Here is a 24728-nt window from a genome sequence, read left to right as displayed (position 1 = left end):
TACATTAAATAACCTTGAAACTGCTGCCAATAAAATAGCACGATTTTCGAACAAACTAGCAAACTTTGACATGTTGCAACTTTGTTCTGTTATGACCAATGGGGCTACATTGTTGGCACAGAAGTATGTATAAATATATTCTTTAAACAAACTTGAATATTATGTAATACATAAAGTTTAAAAGTATATAGTTGTGGTGCAATCAGGCATGGAAAATCATTTGCATTCATTTCATACATTCATTTACATTCATTTGCCTCTAACTTTTTTCATCAACAGCATTCTGCAAAATGATGTATAGAGCTTTTGTAGGTTTTGTTATTAGCTACAACTTTTGCTCATAACTCAAATCTGTATCTCTTATGTGTTACGAATTAGAGCGGGCAGAACTTGTTACTGTTTTTCAGTGAATGTAAAATACATTCACTGAAAAACAGTAGTGGCTTCTGTTCGCTCTGGTTCGTCATGCATAAGATAAACGGATTTGACTTGTTAACAAAAGCTAATAACAAAACCTACAAAAGCTCTATACATCATTTTACGGAATGCTGTTGAAGAAAAAAGTTAGAGGCAAATGAATGTAAATGAATGTATGAAATTAATGCAAATGATTTTCCATGCCTGGGTGCAATTAAATATAAATGTAATTAAAATATTATAGAATTGAGCTAAAAACATGCCTCTAGCGTACTCGGAGGCAGTTAGGGGCAGGGTATTTTTGTGGCAGCGATAAGCAAAGACAGCTTGCATCAATTTCTACTCATTTACATCTCCAGAATCCACCTGAATACAAAACAAATTTATCTATTTTTCCATTTGTTGCTACTTATTTACAACACCTGGTGCCGCGGATACACATCTGTCACTCGACAGACTATGGGCATGAGCATTATTTGTTTAATAATTATGAGCACAATACAACCACTATACAAGTGTGGCCATGAGTTTTGTTATACAATCAAGGTTCATGCTCATGGTTTGTCATACAAGTGTATCCGCGGCATTAGAATCATTCTAAGGCTAACTGTCATCATGATTGATTGGATCACATTCTCGTCAAAATTGTTCATTTATTTTCTCCACATTCTTCTTACCGGATATCTTACAGCTATAAATGAGTGAGTTTTAGTTGAATTTTTAAGTATTTTAATGATCACACAAACTGCTTAACTGGTAAAAAATACTGATTTTGTATTGATATGGCGACACTTGACGACTATCAAGGAATAGGAGAGCTCTAGAACACGGCATCTACGATCTAAGGAAACTTCAACGATCAACAAATTACATAAATATTCAATAATAGGGTACTAACTTACGTCCTAGTGGTAAAAGTAACGATTGGCAATGGCAATGCTATAAATACAAGCAAATGTATTTCAAGATTTACAACGTCATGGTCGCTATAGATCTTCCGTCAGAATGCTGCATCGGTGCAAGGAGTGTGTTGTTGTGCATAAATACACGTGGGAAAACTGAATTGATGCATTAATTTTTCACATAAAATCTGTACGAACAAATCGGGAATCATTAGCATTTGTGCGTTAGACTGCAGCAACCAAACGGTACGGTAGCGGCTCTTTGAAATATAATTTTCAATCGGAAGGATCGAGCAGATCTTACATAATTTAGCGATATTTTATTACGTTAACCAATAAATATATATCTTAATCGACTATTGTTAAAAATCTCGCCGTCGTGGTTCGTTGTTTGGTACTATGCGAGAGAGCCTGGGCGAGACTGATCAGTGACACGTACGTGCCGCTTGTCGTTGAAATTTCCTTAACCGCCGATGCCATTCGTCACGCCATTCGATGACGATAGATCGCGGCCCGATGCCGAGCGCTCCCGGTGGTCCCTCCGTGTCCCGACCGAGGATCAGATAGGATCTAAAAATGAATCAAATGAGATATTTGTGGACATTTATCCTCTCTAGCGATACTCACTTATTCACTTTGATTCTTGGGCAGCGGCATTCGAGATTTTTCACGTCCACGACGAGCGTTACGTGGGTTGACCTTCTCAGCGACAACGCCAGAGGGCTGCTTGGACTGGGGCTTCTTTTGAACACCTTTTGGACGCTTAGTGTGAACTTGACCACGTCGTTGCTGTTCGGGTTGTGGTTTGTGTTGCTTTTCAGGTTTCCGTTGTCGCTTTTCGTGTCCTTTGCTGTTACTTTGGCCATTATTACTGAAATTTTCGAAATATTTTTGATGAGACGTTGCTTTAAAGTGTTATTTCCAGTAAATTGTTATGATACTGATGTTAAATTTTTGGTGCGAATGTGCTACAATTTCGAAGCTAGCATTAAACTGAAATTTAGAAATCTAAAATTTTCCGCCCTATCAGTGGAAGCTACATCGCTCTGGTAGCAGGAAAAAAGTTCATTTTTCATTTCACATGCTGCAGTTGACTGGCTAAACAGCGGCTTTCCCTCATCTTGTGTAAACAACAAGCATATCCCTGAGCGTTCATTTCCTGACCATTGATCCTGACGGGAGGGAGAGAGAACTGCACCCGTGTATTTTCCAGACATTCCTGTATTTATACTTTTTTGCTATCCTCTCTGGATTTTCCTACCGGGTCCTGCGTTGGTATCGAAAGCCCGCAGGGCTACATCAAAAATTAATTTCAGTTTTGAAAACTAGAAAGGCCAGTCCCACCGAAACGGAGCTTCCGTTTGCGGCTTGCTGAGGAATGGGACTTGAACATATTGCCTAGAAGCTTTTTTTTATGTCAGAATCGATATTTACAGATGAGAAGAAAAAATTAATAAAATGTATATTTGCAGCACGCGTCTCGCTTGTCCATCTTTCAACGATCCGTTATTTTATTTTGTAACGAAAATATATAGGGTCTACGATCGAAGGAGATGGAAATTCAAGTTGTAATATTTTATCCCAAGGAAACATGGCACAACAAAAGGATTTAGCATCGTTGTGGTGAGAAATGGGATTGAAATGAACCCGGATAGAAATATTGGGAAGCAGATTTTGTGCAATAGTACAGGCATAGGGTAGGATAGTCTAAAACAAACCCGGGATCAAATGGCCCCAAGTTGTTTTTTTTTATAGCTTTCCGATTGTCAATTCATGAATTTAACAAACAACATTGCTAGGTCAGTACTAGCACATAAAATCTCATGATTAGTAATGGGAAAGCAACGCGGGGTTATTTCACCTCAGGAGTGCGTTATGGACTGTTCTCCCCTACTCTATCTCTAGTGTGAACTACGTCTTTGTCGACTATACTGGGGTGCAAATCAAAAAATATGTGTGGTGGAATAGTTTTAGGTTTTGAACGCTTGTAACTTTGCCATTTATAGATGAAAATATAATCCAAATACGTCAATCGATAGGATATTACATTACGAACATGCTGAAAAAAAAAATGTTTTCAATTTTCCATAGAAAAACATTTGAAAAATATACAAATGATAATTTAATCTGTTTTCATGAAATAAACATTTTTCCCAAACCCAGTCGTCATAATCGAGTACCACTCGGTTGCACATCGTTCTGCTTGTACCTCAAAAGATATAAAACAGCGCTGCTGTCATGCCTTTACTCATTACCGCTTTGGACGGCGTGGCACTTGGTGCTGCATCAAGCAGGAGCAAGTCAGCGAATAAAGGTGCACCACGGCGTGATCACCTTCACAACCAGCGTGGGTCCCATTTAACTGAACCAAAACGCGGAAAAGTTATCCATGTGATCGCAACAATCGAAAATCGGGCGTTAAATACAGTGCTTGTTCATAATCTGGCCAGTTAGCGAATTCCACGAATTTATTTTTATTGACACTTAATATTCCAATCGAATGCCCCTCACCAATCATGACAACGAAATGTCAAACTAAATGTGACGTATAATTTTGATGTATAGCTGATGGGTGCCCCAGTTAAAAAGGTGCAGTTAAAGAACTCAACCTGCCGGCGCCGGTGGTGTGGTGGTAAACGTGACTGCTTTCTCACCCAATGGGTCAGGGTTCAATCCCAGCCGAGGTCGGTGGGATTTTTCTGAGGCATACAAATCTCTCGTCACGTCTTCCTTCGGAAGGGAAGTAAAGCCGTTGGTCCCGGCTCATGTGTGTTGAATGGGTGCGATATCCTACGCAGGAGTGGAAGCTGCCTTCCTGCCCATTCGATTGCCGTCAATGAACGGCAATCGATGTCCGTCGGTGATTGGCACTAGATTGCGGAACAGAGACCGACGTTAAATTTAATACAAAATAGAAAAAAGAAAGAAGAAAGATCGCAACCTCACTCTTTTTTGCATTCACCCACGAAATCGTGGGAAAAATTAGAATTTCGTCACAAAGATCAAACATTCAAAGAAAACGCAACATAAACTACTACCAGGGTTGGCATGCTCAATTTTTCGCATAAATTGCTCATTTGATAACTCTGCACTCACTAGACGAAACATGGTTTTTCTTGAAGCAATGAATAGAAAATAGTTTAAGGTTCCTATAGGTACGTAAACCACAGTAGATTATTTGTATTTTGGCGATAAGCTGTTCTCATTTGTTAAGGTTAACTACCCCATTTCCGGTCCATTAAGCACAACCCGCACTTAGGCTTTCTTAATGTAGCGTAGTTTAGCACCAAACGGAATGTTATTACTACTGATGGCTTCCCTTTTCGTAAATGATAAACAAATTGTTGAGCTATTTTTAAAAGTCTAACACTGCTTCTTGACACCAAACTCGGCCTACGGATTCTAAACTCGCAACTCGCAAAACGCATTGAAACGCCAATGAATTCACTTCCGGCCTATCGGATGAAGATAAAGTTTGATTCTGTCGGAGCGCATCATTTGTTTTTGAGAATATTGGGTGCAAACGCGTGCTTATTGATTTCGTTCGGTAACATTTGAACTAAAGCATCGTACCAAATGCATAATTTACATGTCAACACCGACATCATGGATTTATTTGATGTGTTATGCTTGATAGGCTCAAAAAGGGTGCTTAGGCCGAAGTAGTTCTCTACCCTAATAAAAAAAATCGCTGCTCATTTCGGAATGAATAATCTAATTGGTATGAATTTAAATGTTGTGATTTGACTACTCTAAGTTTCAGCCACTGAGTGAAAAACTATTAACAAAAGAGCATGCCAAACATGACTACTACTATTGCTCAGGGTGGCTCTACCAGAAAACCTTGAACAATTTCGGGGTCTCATTATCACCATGCAAAACCTTTAAAATGTCGGGAATTTTTAAAATCCATCACTGATCAGGAAAATCTGCATACTGCATTCAAGTATTGTAATTTTTTTTCTAGTTCGTCTCAGTCGCGTTAGCCGATAGTTAATCAACTATCAAAGAAAATATGACAATACATTTAATATTTTTTAAGGCTTGCATTAATAAAACCCTACTTTCTCGATGTTCTAGACAAACAAATCTCATAATATTGTTCCATGGTAATGTTCGAGTGATAGGAAACTTAATTTTAAAATGCTCGATTGATGTAATTGCATTACTAGCCTGTGCTGAATTTGGCTAAAAAAATAAAAATCCGGATTTTACGTTACTGCGACAAAAACAGGTAGGGTACCCGAAAAAAAAAATTACAGTGAAATTTTCAGTGGAAACAATGCTCTAACATTAATATTTATTGTCGACAATAAAAATGATTGTTATAATGTTGTACTCTTCCGAAAACGGCAAAACTGCTACCTAGCTGTACAATGAATGTACGTAATAAAATGTTGTTACAATGATTTTTATCGTATTTTTCATTTATTTTATTGTTAACATGATTCGATCATGAACAATAATGAACAACTCTATTACAATAAAAATTGTTGTGGTGTATTTTCATTGTGGGTTACTTCACGAACAATAAAAATATATCTGATTGAAGCATGCAGACTATGAGAGGGTCAGCAACACTGCCAATGTAATTAAGATAGGCGCTGCTCGTATGGCTCTGGCTTTGATAGTTCGTTTGGCTCAAAACCAGGCAGTCCGCGTCCGCTCATATCTTATCCTAGACCCTCTCTAAAGCTTAATGGAGACCTTTTCCGTGCAGTCAATAATCATACAATAATAATAAAAAATTCCACCACTTGAAGACAGTGCTGAGATTTGTCATTGTCATTGACAGACTTTCGCGCGATATTGACAAAATTGTTCGTCACATAGTCACTGACAGACTTGATCCTCAAAAAAACCTTTGTCAAAATCTCATTCATTTTTTCGTCAATGACAAAGATTCACCTGGTAACAAAAAGTGTAATTTAGTACATTCTGTGTCACATTATTGTTATCCAAGTAGCTCAGGGCGTAGATACTTGTTCACTATAATGGATCCATGTAATTGTTTTGCTCAAGTCATTTAATTTTGCTACAAATTTAGCTAATAAACAAATCTGCACATGTTCGTCACTGACACCATTGTCATTGACAATTGACATGGTTTGCCTTGACTATGACTGTTAGCTAAAATGAGTGACCAAAGCAGAATTGTCAATATCACCGTGTACTGTCGAGATTTTGCAGCACTGCTTGAAGATGTCAGGAAGGAACTCTCAGGTGGAGGCATATTTCATGGGCGATTCTCTCCAGTCGAATGCATTAACTTATCAACGACGCTCAACCACCAAGGAGACGTGACCTAGGGATATCGAGCGCAGGGGAGTTGGCCTGTATTTCTCACAAGTTCCAGATCGAATCTCGATCCATAACCAGTAAAAAAAAAAGGACCACCCGTAACAGACATATACCACCCCCTTCCCTTCCCGGGGCAATGTTTTATTTTTTCGATTTATTTTTAAAGTCCATAAAAAAGATCTGTCAAGCCAACACATACACTCTAAAGTACACTGTTATTTTTTTTAATCAATAAATTCGCCAACCAACAGTAAAATAACAATAATATATAATGTTATTGAAAAAAAAATTATATGGGAAAATCACGAAAATTTCATTGCATATTGCAACAAAGCAAGCAAGAAATATATCATTATCCTTCTACCACTCCGATCAAGCTGTGTTGCAGAGAGAGTTTGCCGTGGCAGTCGTAGCAAGCGTTTTGTATGTATCGTTGGTTACTTTATATGCTTGGATTCGCTGCAAATGAAGAAGCAGTGATGCAAAATTTCATGACACTCACGTGACACTCGTCTTCGCATCAACCGACTATCGCTGACAGATCGTTTTGTCACGCAGTGAGAGTTAGAGCCATGGCAAACAACAATCACCAGTAATGGTCGCTGCTCACAAGCAAAACGTTACACTCGCTGCTGATAATGAAAAGCACAACGAAAACAGTGAAGACTTCTGCAGTACGATCATGAGATTAAGCGAAACGACAGAAGAAAATGAAAACAATGCCTACGCATTCCAAACTCGTCTCGGCAGACGCGAGTGTGTGAGTTACAAACAAAGCAGGCAACATTAAACTGAAGCTGTTGGGCTCACTCACCAACACACTCACATAAGCAAGCAAAGCAGCAACTGCTTCAAAACGAGCACAGATGAGTGTCGTGAGTTGCTTTTTACTTCTTTCGTCAACTTGATGGATGGTCATGGAGAGAGCTTCGACGAGCACATTGATAGGAATGTACAAAGCGTTACTACCATCAACTGTTTGATGATGGTGATTGTGATAGGTCGCAACTCTGTGAGGAAGTAACAAGGGGTAAGTCACTCAGCACAGTGTGCCTAAAGCAGATTCGGCATAGCTTGGGCACACCATCGGCACTATCTTGTAGGCATTGGATTGTTCATTAATTAAAAGGGAGCACTGTTGGACAACTGTCATTGAAGTTGTTCATCTTCTAATTGAATATACCAGAGGAACCAGACCAGCAATTCACTTCTCGGTTCACATTTTAATCCGAAATGTACACTCTAGCGAGGGCTCTAAATATAGACAGATCAATGCAAATTTTGCTACGTAACAAACTGCCCCAATTGGTGGGGCTTATGAAGCATTTTGCAAGGACATCGGATGTGAATCTAAATGCATACCCTAATAAACAGGTACCATACACTAACGAAATCATATATGGTACGACTATACCACGTAAAGCTGGAATGATAACCCGAATTGGTGATTAGGCGTTTCTTATGGTTATTATTTATGCGGGTACACAGCAAAAATAAAAACATTAAAAATACATGTGATGTAATTCGATTCCATAATAGAAATACATTAATGAAATCCATAAACTAGTTTATTTTCTATTAAAAAGCATGCACATAAACAGAGCATTTAAAAATGCGTGTATATATATTATTCATGCATGTTTATACATTGCAGTAAAATTAATTGTTCATCTTTACAAAATAAACTTCTCTGCTGAAGAATTTTGAATTCCTGAGCCTACTGTTTTCAAGTTATTAGGAGAATATTAAAAATAGTGAAAAATATTTTTTTGATTCTTTTTAAATATTTTCATTGATAACCATGTGAAGTAATAGCTTTTTCTGATGTAAATGTATTTACCCAGATTAATTGCATGCAGAACTTTTGCTACGTAATAATCTGCCCCAGTTGGTCTGGGTTGCAATCTGGCGGAACGAAATAAATAACTCTGAAACGAAGCATTTCCTTGGTTTGCTGTCTTCTGCTAAGTTCCTCATTTTAATAAGGACCATCTATTGACATAAACATATAGTTCAAAACTCATCCACATACATGGTGCAAACTTTTCTCTCAAAAGTTGTTTGTCTTTCAAAACTAAACAACTCTTATTTTCTCTGTTCGGGACATAAAACTACTGCGACCAGTAATTTGATCTATTGTAGTATATCCCGTGTCCTTAGTTTAGTGCATGTCGTATTACTTCATCACTATTGAAAAATGATGAAGTATTCGGTTTTGATACAGTTGTTATTCTTGCCTTCATCGCATGGAATCGATTCTAATTGATAGGTTCCGCTATTTATACCCTTCGGAGTGTTGGAACACCCTCCAAAGGCGCGCCCCTTTGTCAGTCAAAATTGGATTCCTTAGCAACAAAATTAAGGAACGACACCGATAGTGACCATGCATCAGAACCCTAGTCTTAACCACTTCAAAGTAGGGAACAACGAATAGAAGATTAGGAATCACATAGATGAAGACTAACTAACTCATTTTTTCCTTGTTTCAAGATCATCCTCGGTCCAGGCAACCCGAGGACTTATCACTATCAACAAGGCATAAAAAGTAACAAGGACTAAGATGTGTTCCTTTGATTACTGAAAAATCCTGTTCCCCTAGTTTGAAGTAGTCAAGACTAGGAATCGGTGGTAGATCTTACATCCCGTAACGTACCACGAAAAGGTGATCTACCCACGTTACGGGACAACTCTTTTGACGTTGTCAAAATTGCACAGCTTACTGTTTCCGAGTTATTTAGAAATCGAAAGTGTATTACAAAGATGGAGATGCTTAACAAATGTCAATATCAGACTTAAGGTGGGCATTTTATACGGAAGATGAGGCGATGAAAATATAGAATGGCTGCTCATATACCGTCAATATGCTGAAACAGCCCTATCGATGTCCAAACACTAGGCTATTTGACGATGTATATGCAATAGAGTGGTTCAAAATATCGATGTTGCTCCACCAAGCTCAATCGATTTCAAATCAGGTTCTATTAACTCTCCCAAAATTTGAGCTCATTTGGATGCGAAATCATCGTTCTCAAAGTTCTAGCTCTTTGCTGTAATGATCTGCGGAAAAGTTTGCTATCTGTAATAATGTGAATTTTTTTATTTCAGCTGCTGAAGACCACATTTGGATTGAACGTCAGAATAAATAGTTATTAATGAATTAGCAAGATGGTATTCTTCTGCTCAGTAGGCAACATTGATGTACTTGGCGTGAAGAATAGGAAAAAAAAATCAAGTTTCTATGTCGCAGTGTTCAGTGTTGCCTTGAAAGCAGTCGATTAATCATATCAGAAAGGGAGTGACCCCGGCGTAGTTGTTAACATCCATACCTCTCACGCTAAAGTCACGAGTTCAAATCTCACCCCAGACAAGTCACGAGTGTTAAAGTGACTATAATAAAAAAAATAACAGAAAGTTATCGGCTTCGAAATCAATTAATAACGAATTACCTTGAAGTCTATTCAAAAAGTGGTCTTGAGCAAAGTTGTAGCTGAGAAAATATTACGTATGCGCATATAGCAAGCATTTCCGTAAAATATTATGGCGAAGTGCTAGGACGTTGAGAACATAAAGTTCACTTTTCCCATATAAACTTCAAAGGATCAGTGCAGTATGAGTACGCATCCAAATAAAATTCTAAAATTTTGGGAGAGTGATTTAGAATCAATTGAGCCTGGTGAAGCAAAATCGATACTGTGAACCTCCCTAATATGCATAAAACACAGAACTTTAGCTATGGAATAAACAGGGTTTGACCACTTAGTTTGAAGAAAGTGTAGAATTAACGTGAAAAAATAAATAAATTTACATTAAATAGCCACAGAATAAAAGTTCCAGCTGATATCGTTGTGAATTTTCTACAAGATTTAGAGAAAATACTAAATGTTACTTTTGATTACAATCAATTAACTTTGTGCAAACTTCCGCTATTGATTGGTTTAAAATTTAAAGTAGAAAAACGTTGCCGAAATATTAACAATAACAATTTTCTATAAATGTTTTCAGAAAAAAGAAAAATATTTAAAAAATAAGTTATGGCGGAAAAATAAAATTAAACCGTTTGTGCAAAAGCAACTATGCAACTAACTTTACATTAAATTGCTCTGATGGATGTGACGTCTTCAGCAAATTATTTCGACGTATCTCAGAGACAACTTTGACCATGAAACAAAGTCGTTAAAATGCTTAGCCCAAAAGATTCCAAACAGAATTGCTTTAACATGAATCCACTGAACTGAAAGGTTTCATTCACAAAGTAGGCTTTGTATAGCTGAGTAACTTTGCAGAAGATATAAAATTGCTACGACGTTACCCCGAGGAGTTATTAATTTTGTCCAGCTAGATTGTACATCTAGCCCACCGTTCAACAGCATATTGACCAGAGAATACAAATTTAACAAATGCTAGGTTTATAATTTTGTAAAAAAGGTTACTTAATTTTCGGTGTTGTGCTTGAAGAGTTTAAGATGTAGACATTGTAGATAAATTCTTATAATTTATAAGGCTTATTTGCTATTCTTGCTCGCTGTGGAAATATTCAGACATTTTTGCGTGTGCAATACGAATGAATGACCAACATGGTTGATTTTTACAACAGATGTCGCTAGTAAAAAAAGTTACTGCGTTTTATTTTGTATCCAGAAATCCGGAATGTCATATGTTGATGACTGTTTTGATCTAATGTCCCAGCATCCGTTTTTTAAATATGTCAGTAATTATTCTCGTACTTGTGTTTTGTTGTTGCTTTTTCTGTAAGTTATTGTAAGTTGCTGTGAGAAAATCATATGCTGCAGAACGTACGGGAACATACTTTTGCTTTGTGCTGTACAGAATCTTACAGAAAAGAAAGTACGGAAACATACATATTATGATGTGAAGATTTTGTATTTGAGAAGCAAATCAATTTAGTATTTATCGGAGGCAAAAAGAAACAGTAAAAGTAAACTTTCATCATAAAACTGCTGTGAAAGTATCTTTTTAACTAGGTATTTTAAAAGTTTCTGCTGTCTTTTTATTTTAAGTCAAAGTACGACTATGGAATGTTGCAGTTTTTAAAATGCAGTAAAATCGCCTTCAGTTTTTTTTTTTTTTTTTTTTTTTTTTTTTTTTTTTTTTAACTCTTTATTTGTTCCAAATTCAAAATAAATTACATTTCATTTTAACCTAGGTGCTCCAGTTACTGCAGTAACGTACCAGCCTTAATTGTTTTGATATATATCTAAGTGTTTTTACATTGTTCATGTCTTGGCAATTCAGTATTTTAAACAGGTTTTTTAACCTGCATGTCAGTATAACAATTGATATCTTAAAACTAAAAACTAAAACTAAATCTTATCTAAGTATAAAGGGAATTAATCGTTGCAATTGAGGATTGCAACGATTTTTGCCTGAAATTATTAATTATTTTGTTGGACATTTGTGCTAAAGTCTCAACATTCGAAATTCTATGTACTTCGGTAGTACTGTACCAGGGAGGCAACTTCAAAATCATTTTCAGAATTTTGTTCTGAATCCTTTGAAGTGCTTTTTTCCTGGTAGTGCAGCAACTAGACCATATTGGCACAGCGTAAAGCATGGCCGGTCTAAAAACTTGTTTAAATATTAGAAGTTTATTCGTCAGGCAAAGTTTGGATTTCCTGTTTATAAGAGGATACAAACATTTTATATATTTGTTACATTTGGCTTGAATGCCCTCAATGTGATCTTTAAAAGTTAATTTTTGGTCAAGTATTAATCCAAGATATTTCACTTGGTTTGACCAGGAAATTGGAGCTCCGTTCATAGTGACTATGTGACTATTACTAGGTTTCAAAAACGAAGCTCTAGGCTTATGTGGAAATATTATAAGTTGAGTTTTGGAAGCGTTGGGAGAAATCTTCCATTTTTGTAAATAAGAAGAGAAAATATCTAAACTTTTCTGCAGTCTGCTGCAAATAACACGAAGACTTCTTCCTTTAGCGGAAATGCCTGTGTCATCAGCGAACAAAGATTTGTGGCAACCCTGAGGCAAATCAGGGAGGTCCGAAGTGAAAATGTTATACAATATAGGCCCAAGAATGCTACCCTGAGGAACTCCTGCCCTAACAGGTAGTCGATTAGATTTGGAATTTTGATAATTTACTTGAAGAGTTCTGTCAGTTAAATAATTTTGAACTAATTTCATAATATAAAGTGGAAAATTAAACTTTTTCAATTTAGCAATCAAACCTTCATGCCAAACACTGTCGAATGCTTTTTCTATGTCTAGAAGAGCAACTCCAGTTGAGTGGCCTTCAGATTTGTTTGAACGAATTAAATTGTTAACTCTTAAGAGTTGATGAGTAGTTGAATGCCCATGGCGAAATCCAAACTGCTCATCTGCAAAAATTGAGTTCGTATTGATGTGAAGCATCATTCTATTCAAAATTATCTTTTCAAAAAGTTTACTTATTGAAGAAAGCAAACTTATTGGGCGGTAGCTAGAAGCTTCAGCTGGATTTTTATCCGGCTTCAAAATTGGAACAACTTTTGCATTTTTCCATTTATCAGGAAAGTATGCCAAATGGAAACATCTGTTAAATAATTTTACCAAGAAAGACAAGGTACTCTCTGGGAGTTTTTTGATGAGGATATAGAAAATTCCATCATCACCTGGAGCTTTCATATTTTGAAAATTTTTAGTTATAGACCTTACTTCGTCCAAATCAGTCCCCCAGGAATCATCAAAAATATTTTCCCGAGAGAAAATATTCAGAAAATCCCGAGCAACCTGATTCTCAATAGGACTAGTAAGACCCAAACTGAAATTATGGGAACTCTCGAATTGCTTAGCAAGTTTCTGAGCTTTTTCCAAATTTGTGATCAAAATTTTACCACCTTCTTTAAGCGCTGGAATAGGCTTTTGAGGTTTTTTCAAAATTTTTGTGAGTTTCCAAAAGGGTTTGGAACTCGGGTCTAATTTAGAAATATTATTTTCAAAAGTTTTGTTCCTCAGGGCAGAGAATCGCTTTTTAATTTGTTTTTGCAAATCCCGCCAGATAACTTTCATGGCAGGATCGCGTGTTCTTTGATATTGTCTCCTACGGACATTTTTAAGACGGATCAAGAGCTGAAGATCATCGTCTATTATAATTGAATCGAATTTAACCTCGCATTTTGGTATTGAGGCAGCTCTTGCTTCAACTATAGAAGTAGTCAGAGATTCAAGAGCATAATTTATTTCATCTTTGGTTTGCAAAGGAATGTTTGGATCGAAGTTATATTCCATAAATGTTCGATACTGCTCCCAATCAGCTCTATGGTAATTGAAAGTAGAGCTGTTGGGATTAGAAATTATTTCTTGGGATATTTCAAAAGTTACTGGAAGGTGATCAGAACCGAAGTCAGCATGGGTAACCAATTGGCTGCAAAGTTGACATGAATCAGTTAAGACCAAATCAATAGTGGAGGGATTTCTTGCAGAAGAAAAGCATGTTGGGCTGTTTGGATATTGAATAGTGTAATAACCTGCAGAACAATCATCAAACAGAATATTACCATTGGAATTGCTTTGAGCATTATTCCATGAGCGGTGTTTTGCATTAAAATCACCAATAATGAAGAATTTAGACCTATGACGGGTAAGTTTCTGGAGGTCACCCTTGAGAAAATTCTTTTGCTGGCCCACGCATTGGAATGGCAAATAGGCAGCTATAAACGTAAGTTGTCCAAATTTTGTTTCAACAGAAACTCCCAAAGTTTCAAAAACTTTGGTTTCAAATGAAGAAAGAATTTTATGTTTGATTCGTCTATGAATAATGATGGCAACGCCACCACAGGGTCCATCAAGACGATCATTTCTATAAATCAAGTAGTTTGCGTCCTTCTTAACCTTATGGGCAGGTTTAAGGAACGTTTCAGTTATAACGGCAATATGCACGTTATGAACTCTTAAAAAGTTAAATAGCTCGTCTTCATTATCTTTAAGAGATCGAGCATTCCAATTTACAATATTTAATGCTTTAAAATCCATTACTGAATTTTAAAGTCATGACAATATTATTTGCAAATTTTACTCCAGTTTGAATAGCATCAAACATGGAGTTAGATTTAAGCATATCAGAAATCATGTCAATTAATGAATTCTGTAAAAATTCCATTTTGGGGGCAGTAATGCTTCCTAAGTCAAAATTGTCAAAATTTCCGTTAGAACGTTGGTTAGTATTTTGATTTCTACCCGCTGCAATAGCAGCATAGGTAGCTCCATTAACTCGCTGAACATTGTTAGCAGCGAGGGGAGTAGGTACAGATGAAACATTTGAAGCAGGGGAGATATTTGTACCTACGGGTACGAATGTAGAATTTGTTCCTCGCTGACCGTTGTTAACAGCAGAGGAATTTGTACCTGGTCGGAAACGTGGAGCGTTTCCTACCTGACGGTTAGAACGAGATTGTAGGATCGCTTTGCGAGTCTTACATTCCCAAAAATTGGATTTGTGGTTTTCACCACAATTTGAACATTTAAATTTCTTAGGATCTTCCTTCACAGGACAGTCGTCCTTTGCGTGAGAGGAATCACCACAATTCATGCATTTAGCTGGCATGTAGCAATTTTTAGTTCCGTGACCCCATCCCTGGCACTTACGGCACTGGGTGAGGTTTTGGAAATTTCCTCCAGTCTTCCTGAAGTGTTCCCACTTCACTCGGACATGGAGCATAAGGCTAGCTTTTTCTAAGGCCTTAAGGTTGTTTAGTTCACTAGACTTGAAGTGAACTAAATAAAAATCATTAGAAATCCCGTTGCGCGAATCGCCAGGACGGGATTTCATTTTCATTTTGATTACTTGGAGTGGCACAACTCCAAGTAATTTTGCCAGTTCATCTTTGATCTGATCCAGGGATTCACCACTGGGCAGTCCTTTCATGACAACCTTGAACACACGTTCAGTTTTGGTGTCGTAAGTAAAAAATTTGTGCTTCTTCTCAGTAAGATACTTGAGAAGACATTTAAATCCGTCCAAGGTTTCAGCCAATACACGGCATTCACCCCGACGTCCAATTTGTAGTGAAAACTTAACTTTCACGAAATTCAAAAGTTCCATGCGAAGAGCATGGAAATCGGTAGTGGTTATCACAATAGGGGGAATCTTTTCCTTCTTGGCATTAAGCCGGGAAAGTTTACTAGAATTTTTCTTGGACGATGGATCATTCTCATCATCCGTGAGCAAATCAAATTGATTACTCAAATTAATTTCATCAGAAGGGGGGTCAAGAGTTTGCCCCTTTCTTTTGCGTTTAGGCGCCATGGCGGCAGTAAATTTTTATCCAATTCGACTTCCAAGCAGATTACTATAAGAATCTGAAGGATCGAAGAGGAATTTTCCAAATCGATATCCAAGAAGGATTACCTCGGGTAGGGTCCAAACAAGGATCGAAGAGGAATAAGAGTTGGAACAAGGTAGAAAATTTTTACAGGTTGAGTACTGAAAAGTGCTGTTTAAATTTGTTGTAGCTTTAGGTAGTAGTAACACTTCCTTCAGCAAAAAGCAAATAGATCCGCACGGCAAGAGAGCACGATGCGGACTGATCGCCTTCAGTTTAGTTTAGTGATCACACAATTGAAATTCGCTAAACTAGTTTGCAAAATATCAACTAGGAGCTGCAAGGTTCACAAGTTGGAGGACATATTTATTGATCAACATTGATAAATCGACAATTAACAAATGCATTTATGTACATTAATCAAGTTCCATACTCTCACAGCCATCAACTCTGGTCACAGTCATTTACGAGATCGTAAATCGATTAGGACAGGCTGCGTGCGTGCAATAAATTTTGCACTTCGATCCGATCTATAAGCTTCTTTGGGGCTGATTGGTTTGTCCTGGGCTAGTGTGATTGAGAAATGAAAAGTTGTTTATTTATTCGAGTAAGCCGCTTAGGAAAATGGCCTGTGACTAATTTGTACGGTTTGTGCCCCGGTTCCTACGGAGCAGGGTTTGCAATACTTTGTGACAATAAGGTGTGAATCGACGCTTAGTAAGGGCTCAGAGCAGCAGCGTTAGTTAGAAATATAAAATGGTTTGCGTTGATTATCGTTTCACTCCAGTGCTTGCAGTCTGTCCAGAAGAAAGTTGACTCTTCATCTCAATATCATCATGATGTAGGTTGTGACATTTAGCAGTCTTACGCTTGGGTCGTAAAAATTAGTTTACTGCCAGAGTTGTTCGAGGCGAGACACCGCTAATAGCATTAAACTATAAAAATACGCGAGTAGTGATATTTCCTTCTCAAGCAATGCTCGGGTAGAGATGCAAGCAGAAACTCATCGGCGCTGTTAACCTTTTAATAAGATTAAATTCACCGACGGGAAGTCTACACTAACTATGGATCCTAATTGAATAAGAGCGCATTGGACAAGAAGAAAGTCAACCTCCATCCGAAGTTTTCTTGCTCATGAGTTTCAGTTTACTGTGGAAAATCCTGTTGTAGTCTTAAAAATTCAATTCACCAGTTGCATGCTCAGGAAAGGAGACACTCCAAACGACGACTTAATCCGTGAAATCACAGAAAATGGCATCTATAAAAGTTGATGTTTCGTGCAATGACGCGCATAGAAGCATTCTCTGTACTGCAGTCATCAAGGTACTTCTTTGCAATAACCAAACAGAAGGGAAGAAAGCAGCTCTTGCAGAATGAGTCAATTTGGCGGTATCTTATTAGTTTATATGGCCACTTGCACTTACCGTAATCTCTTTTGCAGAACTTGTTTAGATTTAGCCGCTTGGTGCCGATTTTGCACTTTCCGCACTCTGGAATGAAAGATACAAAAAATAGAAAAGAAAATCTCCTATTAAACTTTTTAATCGCATAAGTAGGTACGTTTCACTCTTGATTATTTAAGCGTTTGTTAGTTCGATCGGCATGGATCGATTCTTCTGAGTGTACTTCAAATTCGTTAGTTATAATTTAATGGATGAGGTTGCTTCGAGAAACTTTTAAAAATAGATTTCAGTAGGTGGGACAGTTATGAAAATGTATATCATAAATGCGACATAAATGAACAAAAAAACAAGTTCTATGTATTTATATTTCATAAAACTAATTTTATTTAATTCTATCATTCATATGTGATTTAATGTGTGGTATGATGAGTTTTGGCTGATGTCATGACTAGCATTGGGCGATCTTGAGGCAAGAATCGATTTTTTTTTTAAAATAATCGATTCACCGATTTAATCAATCATTTTGAATCGATTTTTTTGAATCGATCTTTTGAATCGATTTATTTTGCAAAATGGCACAACTATGTTTCAAATATAACGGATCTTAGGAAAGTTGGTGCAAATTAAGCCAAATTCAGTCTAGAGTTGATATTACGTTACATAAGCTATCTTGTTATAACATTTCACCTATAATAGTAATTTAGTGTGATGATTGATAGATATTTTTTAGAAATAAATTGTGCAGTACGTACGCAGTAAATGTTGTGAGTGTAACATACATCACTGCTGGTCATTAAAATAGGTGTAGGCAAAATAAATGCGAAATTTTAGGTTATGTTCATTCAACTTAATTTTATTCGACTTTAAAGTTAAGCATTTGATAGTGTAATAAAAATTAAGTAATTGCACGAGAAAACTCAAAGTTAAAACATCAAATGACTCACTCATAAGAATCTTATATAAATATGCCTGGTCCGTGAAATGGAACACACCATAAAACTATAGTATAGAAAGCTTGAAAATAATCACATAAGTTTTATTAGACAAATGACGCTTAGTAACCGCTGTGCCCTCCATTGTTAAGTAGAACCTTGTTCAATCTTCTTGGCATTAACTCAACCAAGGACTGACAAGTTTCCTTTGGTATGGCATACCACTCTTTTTGAACTGTGGTCCATAGTTGATCCTTATTTGAAAATGCTTGACCAGATAACTTTCATTTATGCTCGTTCCATAAATTTTCGATGGGGTTGATGCCAGGAGATTGACTAGGCCATGAAACCTCGGAAATAACCGACACTTTGTTTGCACGAAACCATTCCTTTACATACTTAGAAGTGTGTTTCGGATCGTTGTCTTGCTGAAAATGCCATATAAGAGGCATGTGCTCTTCTGTATAAGGGAGCATAGTCTCCTCCATGATTTCTTTGTATTCAAATCTGGTCATGATGGAATCAATACGGAAAATGGGACCTACTCCATACCAAGAAAAAACAGCCCCAAACCATGATGCTACCACCTCCATGCTTTACGGTTTTAACGTCTACGTAAGAATATAGTAAATGACTATTTTGCTTTCATTTGACGTGTGGAAGTTTTTGCTCAGCATACTGTGTTAGGTAAGTGATAATATTCGTTTTATTGGTATTAAATGAACGATTTAAAAAACGAAAGATTAACATATGAAACAAAACGATTAGATGGTCGGAGTGTAAAAGTAAGTAAGTACGATATCCCAAAACTCATCCGAGAGGGATCCCAAGAAAGCTAATTGAGCCATGCGTCTTGCATTGAGCTGATATCGATTCTGAGTGGTTTCACCAGTTTTGAAGAATAGCCTCTCGGACGGAACGCTTGTTACCATTCTTGATAAATAGTCTCAAGCAATGGGGTTTACATGGGGATATACACTACGGATTTTCTCCCATCATCGAAAAAGATCGACAGAACGTGGAAAAACGGGCTGATGCAATACATTTTGTATTTCTGCCGATATGCCCCATGGTGATCCAATTTTGACATAGCAGAGGACTGATGAACGTGTCAGGGCCTTATGTTGGCTTTATACCAGGCTACCGTGTCCTTGGACTAATGAACTGACACCAAATCCGGCTAAATCAGTACTGTGGCGTCGTGTTTGCGGATCATGGGTAAGAGACGTTTGCTTAAACACTCACGCACGTAAACATCGGTTGTCGTTGTTTCCGTTGTCACAAACGGTTTGGAAAGCATATCATACTCACAAATGGCTTGCGGTCGGTGAAAGTCGACTTATACGCGTCGTCAACACTTCGGCCATAACGAATGCAGGGCTGTTACAACAGGCGCGGATTTCGCGAATTTCGCGGATTTTGCGATTTTCGCGGATTTGTTGCGGATTTGAATTTTCAGTCGCGAAAATCGCGGAAACATTAAATAATGTCGAGAAAATCACGAAGGGATTGATGTGCTGTCACAAAAATTGTGGAATTCATTGTAACCTTTCCGTCCCGGACTATTTTTCTGTCATCAATTTTGTTGTTCATTTGGCTCTCAATTTTTTACCGGTTCAAACCAAACACCGTGTAAATAATCGAGAAATGATCTCAATTCAATAGGTCACACCGGATTTACACGGAAATTCCCTAAGTCTGTCCAATGCAAGTCGTTTTTCTTTTTTTCCAAGGTGAACATAGCATTTTTCGTTGTCAAATCATAAACAAATTGTATATATGCGAGTAAATGCCATGTATACCGGATATTCTAGGTTCTCCAAATCGTCCTGGAGTTCAGTTGATTTTTTCTACTATATAAACTAAGACTCCAATAATGTCTGTGGTATCGAAAAATGTCCAAACAGATTCAAAGTGTCAATGTGGGTTGTACCCGACCTATTGCTACGTATACAAGATGTTATAGGTTCTGAAATCATTCTGGAGATCAGATTATTTTTCTACTAGATCACCCAATCTAATTCAATATCTGTAGTATCGAAATATGCCCACACAAATTTGCAGTGTCTATGTGGATCATGCCAACCTATTTCCGTGTATGCCAAATGTTCTAGGATTTCCAAATCTGTATTTCGATACTACAGATATTATCCTAGTCTTTGTTGATTTAGTAAAACAAATCATCTGAACTGCAGGACGAGTTGGAGAACCTAGATCATCTGGTATACGTGGAAATAATTAAACATTATAGACACTATGAATCTGTTTGGACATATTTCGATACTACAGACTTTATTCCAGTCATGGTTGATCTAGTAGAATAAATCATCTGAACTCCAGAACGATTTGGAGAACTTAAAACATATGGTATACATGGCAATAGTTCATGCATGATCCACATAGACTCTGTGCATCTATCTGGAAATATTTCGATACTAAAGATATTGTCCCAATCTCGGTTGATGTAGTAGATCAAATTATCTGAACTCCAGGATGATTTGAAGAACCTTGAACACCTGGATTACTCGGAAATAGATCATGCATGATCCACATAGACACTTTGAATCTTATTGGACATTTTCCGATACTACAGACATTATTGCAGTCTTGTTTGATCTAGTAGAGCAAATCAACTGATGTCCTGGACGATTTGAAAAACCTATAATTTCCGGTATACATACTAATAAGTCGTGCATGATCCACAAAGTCACATAAATATATACGATTCGGTTATGATTTGACAACGAAAAGTGCTAGGTTCATATTAGAAAAAAATAAATAATGAAAATGTCTCACCATTGGACAGAACCCAAGGAATATCCGTGTAAATATATAACCGCGACGTGACCAACAAGTGTGACTGATGAAGCTCTGGTAATTTCTCGATTATGTGCAGGGTGTTTGGTTTGAATCGGTAAAACATTGAGAAAACTAGAGTCAAATTAACTAGGGGAAATGACGGCTTCGGCATGCCAGACTATTTTCGGCAACCCAAATTGAAACACTATTTTCACTGGATTTTCTTACGAAAACACTTCGCTGAATGCATGCAAACGATTATTTATGCTTTCAGCTTCAATTTGACTATATTTTTACCACTGAGAAAAAGCAATCTAGCAAGGTTTTCTTGAAATGAAACACACGCACTACAAATTGTAGCTGATTTCGAGTTGCCGATAATAGAACAGCAGATTTACATGCAGCTCAAATGGAACGGTTGCCGAAGAAAAACTGGTTGCCGACAATACTCGCTCTCACTAGAGAAGATTGGAGCTTTGTAAAAGCGTTTCAAAACAGTTTTTGACAATTCTTTCGACTGAAATTGTTAGAGCAGCTGGCAGCAAAAGATTGTAAACAAACCAATATTGCATATGTGTGCGTTCCTTAGAGAAAAAGGCTATAGAAAGAAGGTCGCTGCTTAAGTTGCCGAGAATACGTAAATTCCCCTACAACATTTAGGACAGCAAAATACGTCAAGAAAATTGTTTCATCAAAACTAGGCCGCTATTATTCAATAGAATCTCATAATGTAAGGGTGTTTTATTATGTTCACCAATTACTCAGAATTTATACTATACATAAATAACTGAAGATGATACAATGTAATTTAAAAAAAAATAAAGGTTACAAACGATACTCCTTTAGCTCAGTCGGTAAAGGCGCAGCTACAAAGCAAGTCCATGCTGGAGGCGACTGATTTCGATTCACGTCCGGTCTTTTAATTTTTCGGCTTGGAAAAATTCTCTACTTTCTTGGGCATAGGATGGTACGGGCATAGAAAGCTCTCAATTAAAATGTGAAAGTACTTCAAAGAACACTAAGTTGAGAGCAGGCAAAAATCTAATATGCTATAAGCTTGAAATGCCATGTAGTAGTATACAAATGCTATGTTCAGGCAATGGATTTTTTTTGGCGCTGATTAGTATTTGAAGTCGCGGATTTATTTTCAAAAATCGCGGATTTCGCGGATCAAATTTAGAAAATCTTGTAACAGCCCTGCGAATGCTGCAGTACTGATCACCAGGAAGAGTTTTGTAATTAAATTTAACGTATGATTAATCGTCCATAATCACGCACACCGCATAGACGCGAAGTATAGCGTACTTTTCGTTGAGCAACGAACTTTTCAGTCTCGAAGCACTTAATATTAAATTACATGTTTGTTTACGTCTCATCCTTTATGTCTAAGATGGATTCCATCACGTGTAAAGTTAGTCATTTCTAAGAGTGTAGTGTAAATTTCTGTTCAATATGATGCACATAAAAGGAACGTGACAAATCATACAAGCTAACATTTTAAAGGATGTAAAGTTCTGAGACATTTCATGCAATTTTGCAAATATAGTATACAAAAGCCCATCTTTGTATACAACATTGCTTACAAGTTACTCGGTTGCGTGAAATTAAATACAAGTTTACACGCATGAATGTTTACATAATAATTAAAATTCAAATTTTTTATCTGCGTAAACTAGACTTGTTTTGCAGTGTCAGCTACAGAGGTACTCTATTTTGTAGCCTGTAAAAGGGATTTCTAGGTTTGTTGACTGAACTGCCTTCTGTTAACACCTCACGGAAAACAGTCTATGTCGCCAAACAAACAGTAGTGAGTGACATGCGATAACGATGTGTAGCGCATTACGAAGTGGCCATTATGGCCTATCTGCTACATTGGTTAGTAGCAATTGAGTAATAGTTTCCACCATCAAGTCCGACATAGCGGTGCCGGTGGTGTAGTGGTCGGCGTCGCCGGGATTTTCTGAGGCATAAAATCTCTGATCACACCTTCCTTCGGAAGGGAAGTAAACCCGTTGGTCCCCGGTTCATGAGTTGATGGGTCGATAAGTAGGGTCCAAGTGTGGGAGCTACCTTCCTGGCGTCGGTAGCATTGGTACTCAGTACGGCAAACAAGATCGACGAAAAACAAATTAAGGAATAAAAATCAAGTCCGACAGATGTCGCCCCACCATGCCGGCGCCGGTGTAGTGGTAAGCGTGACTGCTTTCTCACCCCAATAGGTCTGGGTTCAATCCCAGCCAAGGTCGGTGGGATTTTTCTGAGGCATAAAATTTCTGGTCACGTCTGCCTTCGGAAGGAAAGCCGTTGGTCCCAGCCCATGTATGTTGAATGGGTGCGATATCCTACGCAGGTGTGGAAGCATATTCGATTGCCGTCAATGGATGGCAATCGATGTCCAAACAGAGACGTCGTCAAATAAACGAAAAAAAAAATGTCGCCCCACCACTGCAGTGGTGGATAAAACAGTTTTGCGACATGGAAATTTTCAAAAATAGTTGATTTCTCTAAGCGGAGTGAAAATTTCATCATTTTGTTATTTTTAATAATAGTTCCATTATGTAGAAATAATAAATCGGACAAATTGTACCATTATTGATATTTTTAATTAAAAGTGAATTTCGCCATACATTCTCAAGTTGATTTCCGCACCAGCTCATACGATTGAAGGCTGCTCGCCGTCTGGTGGTGAGTGCTATCAGAAGCAGCATAAAACACCTTATTATTTAAATGAGCTATCTCGGACGAGTAGCGGTCGCTGTTTAGGATGTGGCGGGATTTGGCAGTGAGTTATGTTGAATTTTGGCAAACCTAGTTTTCAGAGTGCCAAGTCAGCTTCGTTGACTTTTCCGTTATGCCGTTAGTGCAGCCGTGCCTGTGGTCATCAAGCATCTTTTAGGCGCATTTACGTATGGTTCAACAAACAAGAACCCTATACAATACACTCTTTGCGTGTTGTTGTCACAATCTTATTGACGATATCATTTTGTTTTATATAGGTCCCATGTTTGAATTGGAGTGGGATGTTTATGGCAGCCAGCCCAGATGTGGATCGTACCCCAAGGAGCCAATTATCTCGTGTTGTGCGCCACTGAATTTCAAGCAGTTCTTCCATACGATCCTGGATTCTGGGGTGCTTTATGATGTGTTATATTGCAGTTGCCGTCGAAGGCGAGAAAAAAGGATGATATACATTTATATCTGAGCGTTCGGTGCTGTCGGGTATGGATATAATATAATAAAATTAAATTACGAACACACCTCACTGGATCACAGACTTCTGGGCGTGGGTGGGATAATGTATTTTTAGTTTTGCGCGTAAATGAAAGAAAAACATGATTTGGAATTGCGTTTTATGTGGAATTACGGATTAACGATATTATTCTGGGAAGCTTCAGTAAACTAAAATCAACTAAGGTACACCGGGGCAGGTTGAAACGGTACGTGTATCTCTTAGTGAAAGTGAACATTCACTGTAATTATTTTTGAGAGGCATTGTGTAGTACCGCAAAATACTAGATTAGAAATGATCTCAGTGATTATTCACTTCCGGTAAGAGATATACCTACCGTTTCAATTTCCCCACGCGTTTAGAGTTGCCCCGGTGTACCTTATTTTTGATCAGTCGAAGGTTTAAATGAACTTAACTGGTTATTAATTAGCTTAAAATTAGGATGCGATAACTTTACGATCCCCTGCAC

The 24728-nt window shown here is 37.5% G+C and overlaps 1 protein-coding gene across 2 annotated transcripts in view; it reads right to left on the bottom strand.

The window, feature by feature from the left end:
• Window positions 1-1050: 1050 nt before the first annotated feature.
• Window positions 1051-24728, bottom strand: part of LOC135709973 (netrin-B-like) — a 186252-nt gene continuing 162574 nt past the window's right edge. The window contains exons 5-7 of one of the 2 annotated variants that reach the window (XM_065232426.1): window positions 17321-17386; window positions 1947-2190; window positions 1051-1889 (exon numbers count right to left, since the gene is read on the bottom strand). In XM_065232426.1, the coding sequence (XP_065088498.1) occupies window positions 1745-1889; window positions 1947-2190; window positions 17321-17386 (455 nt within the window). In that variant the 3' untranslated portion in view covers window positions 1051-1744. The remainder of the gene's footprint in view (window positions 1890-1946; window positions 2191-17320; window positions 17387-24728) is intronic. The other variant, XM_065232427.1, reaches the window with a different exon arrangement.

This window comes from Ochlerotatus camptorhynchus, unplaced genomic scaffold (assembly GCF_037179485.1).
Source record: "Ochlerotatus camptorhynchus isolate MF236.1 unplaced genomic scaffold, CSIRO-AGI_Acam_v1.1 ptg000369l, whole genome shotgun sequence".
In the NCBI taxonomy this organism is placed as follows: domain Eukaryota; kingdom Metazoa; phylum Arthropoda; class Insecta; order Diptera; family Culicidae; genus Ochlerotatus; species Ochlerotatus camptorhynchus.
The sequence above is the reverse complement of the archived record's forward strand: the minus strand, read 5'-3'. Positions and strand labels throughout refer to the sequence as shown.